Genomic DNA, 6,178 nt, shown 5'->3' with positions numbered 1-6,178 from the left:
ACACATAAATAAAAGTGCAAGTTGTGCCCTTAAATCTGGGCTCACAGCAAACCTAGGAAAGGCGGGTGATAGAGAAAACGTGTATAAAAGCTAGGGGAAGCGTTACCAAGAGCAAAGCATTTTGTGTGTGAATGCATTATGAAATATGCTGGGGGATTCTTCTGTGTGATTTACATTGGTTATATTTCAAAGCTCACCCAACTGACTCTTTCCTAGAAACACGGGGAGGGAGGAATTAATTTGGCACTGTGAACACAGGTAGGCAAAGCATTGTTTTATTTTTCTTTAGCACAAGGCATTGATTCTCCTGCCAAAACATGCATTCTAGAACTAATTCATTCCTACACGGAAAACAGCCAATGCATAAGTACCATTCCTAAAAAACATGAGGTCCAAGAGACAATGTAAGACACATATACAAAACCGAAGCCTGCCATTGACAGGGAAAAAGCCAATCACTTGCCATTTTATTGTATTTAAAAAGCCTCATGTCAGTCTTTTCAGTCAAGACTGAGTTTCTAAACTGCTCACTCAGTTTCAATAGCAGGGAGAGATCACTGGAAAATAAATTGATTCAGATTAGAGACAGCCAGAGCAGCAATATCTAGCTTGACACCACCTTAATCGAAATCCAGTGAAGTCTAGGTTTTCACCTCCCCATGTTGTTAAATCCCAGTTCTCTTGTATACTGGTTGGTCAGATGGTTAGCTTGCAGTGCAAGCTTGGAGAGGATATTATAAAGTCCATTCAAGTGGTGGTGAAACAGCTGTTCAAGGTCTCCACAATCAGAGGGTTCCCCTTTGGCTTTCCTGGATTCCAGATTGGATTTTTCTTGTTCATCCAGAATGCCCCACTCAATATTATTTCTGATGGACTTCAGGAGCAAGTAGTTCTCGTGCATGTCTCTCTGTTTGGAGACGTTGCTTTTTCTGCGATTGTCTTCTTCCACCGGGAGATCCCGCAGCAAACTGGGCAGCATGATGGTTTCGTCCATTACGGTGACAGCTGTGATAAATCTGTTTATAGCATTGAACAGGGAATGCCGGTTGTTCTTGAAGTCTGTAATCTGCATCATTTTACACAACCTGCAACAATGAATCTAAAATGGGAAGAAGCAAACCAGAGATCACTGAAAAAGTGAGGGAAGTAAATGCAACAGTGCAAAATCAGAAAGCTATACTTTGGTAAAGGATAATAAAAATAATTACAGTTAGAATTGAAAGAAAAGCAATCAAATAATGACAGTGAGCCAAAAGAGCAGAATTTTAATTATAAGCAAAAAAATAGTGATATCATGGTTTAAATATAAACAATAGAAAATGTACAAACCCGATCTCCTTTAATGCGTAAAATCTACCAATAGCACATGTGTCACAGAAACTCCCTACAATAAAACCAAGAGGAAAATACTGTAAGCTGGAAAAAAGTTATTCAAGTTCAGCTCCAGAGGATTTCCCCTCTCACTCTGCAGGCTCTGCTCATCTGTACAGTACTTTTCCAGTGCAATGGGTTCAGCACAATGTGTCCTTGGACACTCCCTCGATTAGTAAACTGTGTTTAGTAGCGTCAAAGATGACTGACACCCTCACTAGTCAATCAAAAGGCCAACAGTAATCATAAATACAGAATTTATATTTGCTGTCAACCTATCAGCACCTGATGGGGGAGGAGGAGTTTATTGGATAAGTCCCAGCCGTTCACATCTGTGTGTCAATTTGCATCGACTGTTCGTGAGCTGGCTGGGATAGAACACTACTGTAACCAATCAGATGCGTAACTTTTAATGTACTGCATATGTATATTTCACACAGGATAAAACTTATACACATATCCTTAAGAGAAAAAAAGTTCCTGTCTAAAGCCACTGAGCCATCAGAGATACTGATTAGGAAATAAACACAGGCCTCTTATGGGTACAGAGAGTACTCAGTGAAGAACAGTGTAAGACTTATTTTATTTGAGAAAATACTTCACAATATCCAGGTACAGCACTTATTTTATCTGAAACTCTTTATGCATCCTCTATCAGAGGTGAACATTTTCTCCAAAGTTGGATTATCTGTCTTCAACTAAAACAATACTTTGTACAGTATTAAACCAACTAAAAGAAAGAACTTGCATTTATATAGTGCCTTTCATGACCTTAGGACAGCTAAAGTGCTTTACAGCCAATGAAGTCCTTTTGAAGTGTAGTCACTGTTGTAATGTAGCGAAACATGGCAGCTAGGTTATGCACACCAAGGTCCCACAAACAGCAACAAGATAAATGATAAGATGATTTTTTTAAGTGATGTTGGTTGAGGGATAAATATTGGCCAGGACATGAGGAGAACTCCATTGCTGCTTTTGCAAATAATGCCATGCGATCCTTTACATCCACCTGAGAGGGCAGACAAGGCCTCGGTTTAATGTCTCATCCTCTAGTGTCAAATTAAATTATGTGCTCTAATCTGTGGTGTGGATTGAATCCATATACGTCTGACTAACGGACAAAAGTACCAGCACTGAGCCAAGGCTGACAACTAAAATGAAATGCATTACAGTTGGCCACTTGAACACAACCTTTCATAATTTGTCTATTTATTTATTTTCAATGTTACATTTTCCCCTTTCTGCACCACACAAGTGCCAGGCAATCACCATTTCCAACAAGAGAGAGCATAACCACGTCCCCATGACATTCAATGGTATTACCATCACCGAGTTATCCACCATCAACATCCTGGGAGTCATCATTGACCAGTAACTCAACTGGGCAAGTCACATAAATGTTGCAGCTACTAGAGCAAGTCAAAGGCTGGTATTTTGCGGTGAGTGCCTAACCTCCTGGTGCCATAAGTCGCTCCATCACCTACAAGGCACAAATCAGGAGTGTGAGGAGTATCTTTTACTTGCCTGGGTGCAACTGAAACAACACTCAAGAAGCTTGACACCATTCAGGACAAACCACTTGATCGGCAGCCCATCCACCGGCGTACTTGGCTGCAGTGTGGACTATCTGCTGGATTCGCTGCAGCAATTCGGTAAGGCTTCTTCGGCAGCACCTCCCACACCAACGACCTCCAGCACCTAGAAGGGCAAGGGCAGCAGGTCTATAGGAACACCATCACCTCCAAGCCACACACCATCTTGTCTTGAACATATATCGCCGTTCCTTCATCGTCACTGGGTTAAAATCCTGGAACTCCCTACCTGCCAGCCTAGCAAGCCACTCAGTTGTAAAATCTCGCTAAAAAAAGTCATAATAAGAATAAAACCGGACGGACCACCCAGCATCGGACCACTAGGCACCGGACACGACAAAGGCAAACCAAGCCCAGTCAACCCTGCAACGTCTTCCTCACTAACATCTGGGGACTTGTGCCAAAATTGGGAGAGCTGTCCCACAGACTAGTCAAGCAACAGCCTGACATAGCCACACTCACAGAATCATACCTTTCAGCCAACGTCCCAGACTCTTCCATCACCATCCTTGGGTAAGTCCTGTCCCACCGGCAGGACAGACCCACCAGAGGTGGCGGTACAGTGATATACAGTCAGGAGGGAGTGGCCCTGGGAGTCCTCAACATTGACACTGGACCCCATGAAATCTCATGGCACCAGGTCAAACATGGGCAAGGAAACATCCTGCTGATTACCACTTACCGCCCTCCCTCAGCTGATGAATCAGTCCTCCTCCATGTTGAGCACCACTTGGAGGAAGCACTGAGGGTAGCAAGGGCACAAAATGTACTCTGGGTGGGGGACTTCAATGTCCATCATCAAGAGTGGCTCGGTAGCACCACTACTGACCGAGCTGGCCGAGTTCTGAAGGACATAACTGCTAGACTGGGCCTGTGGTAGGTGGTGAGCAAACCAACACGAGGGAAAAACTTACTTGTCTTCGTCCTCACCAATCTACCTGTCGCAAATGAATCTGTCCATGACAGTATTGGTAGGAGTGACCACCGCACAGTCCTCATGGAGACGAAGTCCCGTCTTCACACTGAGGACACCATCCAACGTGTTGTGAGGCACTACCACTGTGCTAAATGGGATAGATTCAGAACAGATCTAGCAACTCAAAACTGGGCATCCATGAGGCGCTGTGAGCCATCAGCAGCAGCAGAATTGTATTCCAGCACAAGCTGTAACCTCATGGCCCGGAATATTCCTCACTCTACCATTACCAACAAGCCAAGGAATCAACCCTGGTTCAGTGAGGAGTGTAGAAGAGCATGCCAGGAGCAGCACCAGGCATACCTAAAAATGAGGTGCCAACCTGGTGAAGCTACAACTCAGGACTACATGCATGCTAAACAGCGGAAGCAACATGTTATAGACAGAGCTAAGCGATTCCACAACCAACAGATCAGATCAAAGCTCTGCAGTCCTGCCACATCCAGTCATGAATGGTGGTGGATAATTAAACAACTAACGGGAGCAGGAGGCTCTGTAAACATCCCCATCCTCAATGATGGCGGAGTCAAGCACGTGAGCGCAAAAGACAAGGCTGAAGTGTTTGCAACCATCTTCAGCCAGAAGTGCCGAGTGGATGATCCATCTCAGCCTCTGCCCGATATCCCCACCATTACAGAAGCCAGTCTTCAGCCAATTCGATTCACTCCACATGATATCAAGAAACGGCTGAGTGCACTGGATACAGCAAAGGCAATAGGCCCCGACAACATCCCAGCTGTAGTGCTGAAGACTTGTGCTCCAGAACTAGCTGCGCCTCTCGCCAAACTGTTCCTGTACAGCTACAACACTGGCATCTACCTGACAGTGTGGAAAATTGCCCAGGTATGTCCTGTCCACAAAAAGCAGGACATATCCAATCCGGCCAATTACCGCCCCATCAGTCTACTCTCAATCATCAGCAAAGTGATGGAAGGTGTCGTCGACAGTGCCATCAAGCGGCACTTACTCACAATAACCTGCTCACCGATGCTCAGTTTGGGTTCCACCAGAACCACTCGGCTCCAGACCTCATTACAGCCTTGGTCCAAACATGGACAAAAGAGCTGAATTCCAGAGGTGAGGTGAGATCAAGGCAGCATTTGACCGAGTGTGGCACCAAGGAGCCCTAGTAAAATTGAAGTCAATGGGAATCAGGGGGAAAACTCTCCAGTGGCTGGAGTCATACCTAGCACAAAGGAAGATGGTAGGTTGTTGGAAGCCAATCATCTCAGCCCCAGGGTATTGCTGCAGGAGTTCCTCAGGGCAGTATCTTAGGCCCAACCATCTTCAGCTGCTTCATCAATGACCTTCCCTCCATCATAAGGACAGAAATGGGGATGTTCACTGATGATTGCGCAGTGTTCAGTCCCATTCGCAACCCCTCAAATAATGAAGCAGTCCGAGCCCGCATGCAGCAAGACCTGGACAACATCCAGGCTTGGGCTCATAAGTGGCAATTAACATTCGTGCCAGACAAGTGCCAGGTAATGACCATCTCCAACAAGAGAGAATCTAACCACCTCCCCTTGACATTCAACGGCATTACCATCGCCGAATCCCCCACCATCAACATCCTGGGGGTCACCATTGACAAGAAACTTAACTGTACCAGCCATATAAATACTGTGGCTACAAGAGCAGGTCAGAGGCTGGGTATTCTGCGGTGAGTGACTCACCTCCGTACTCCCCAAAGCCATTCCAACATCTACAAGACACAAGTCAGGTGTGTGATGGAATACTCTCCACTTGCTTGGATGAGTGCAACTCCAACAACACTCAAGAAGCTCGCCACCATCCAGGACAAAGCAGCCAGCTTAATTGGCACCCCATCGACCATCCTAAACATTCACTCCCTTCACCACCGGCGCATAGTGGCTGCAGTGTGTACCATCCACAGGATGCACTGCAGCAACTCGCCAAGGCTTCTTCGACAGCACCTCCCAAACCCGCGACCTCTACCACCTAGAAGGACAAGAGCAGCAGGCACATGGGAACAACACCACCTGCACGTTCCCCTCCAAGTCACATACCATCCCGACTTGAAAATATATCGCTGTTCCTTCATTGTCGCTGGGTCAAAATCCTGGAACTCCCATCCTAATAGCACTGGGGGAGAAACGTCACCACACGGACTGCAGCGGTTCAAGGAGGCGGCTCACCACCACCTTCTCAAGGGCAATTAGGTATGGGCAATAAATGCCAGCCTCGCCAGCGGTGCCCACATCCCATGAATGAATGA

General features: G+C 46.0%; 1 protein-coding gene across 1 annotated transcript; it reads right to left on the bottom strand.

The window, feature by feature from the left end:
• Positions 1-361: 361 nt before the first annotated feature.
• On the bottom strand, positions 362-1,466 carry LOC137332714 (mid1-interacting protein 1-B-like). Its single transcript, XM_067996656.1, has 2 exons — positions 1,330-1,466; positions 362-1,099 (listed from the first exon to the last, which is right to left on the bottom strand). The coding sequence occupies exon 2, from the start codon at positions 1,073-1,075 to the stop codon at positions 650-652; it is 426 nt and encodes a 141-aa protein (XP_067852757.1). The 5' UTR covers positions 1,076-1,099; positions 1,330-1,466; the 3' UTR covers positions 362-649.
• Between the last annotated feature and the right edge of the window lie 4,712 nt (positions 1,467-6,178).

The sequence above is a fragment of the Heptranchias perlo genome, chromosome 15 (assembly GCF_035084215.1).
Source record: "Heptranchias perlo isolate sHepPer1 chromosome 15, sHepPer1.hap1, whole genome shotgun sequence".
Taxonomy (NCBI): domain Eukaryota; kingdom Metazoa; phylum Chordata; class Chondrichthyes; order Hexanchiformes; family Hexanchidae; genus Heptranchias; species Heptranchias perlo.
The sequence above is the reverse complement of the archived record's forward strand: the minus strand, read 5'-3'. Positions and strand labels throughout refer to the sequence as shown.

Coding starts and splice junctions, on each gene's coding strand:
- LOC137332714 (XM_067996656.1), bottom strand. CDS start 1,075: ATGATGCAGATTACAGACTTCAAGAACAACCGGCATTCCCTGTTCAAT.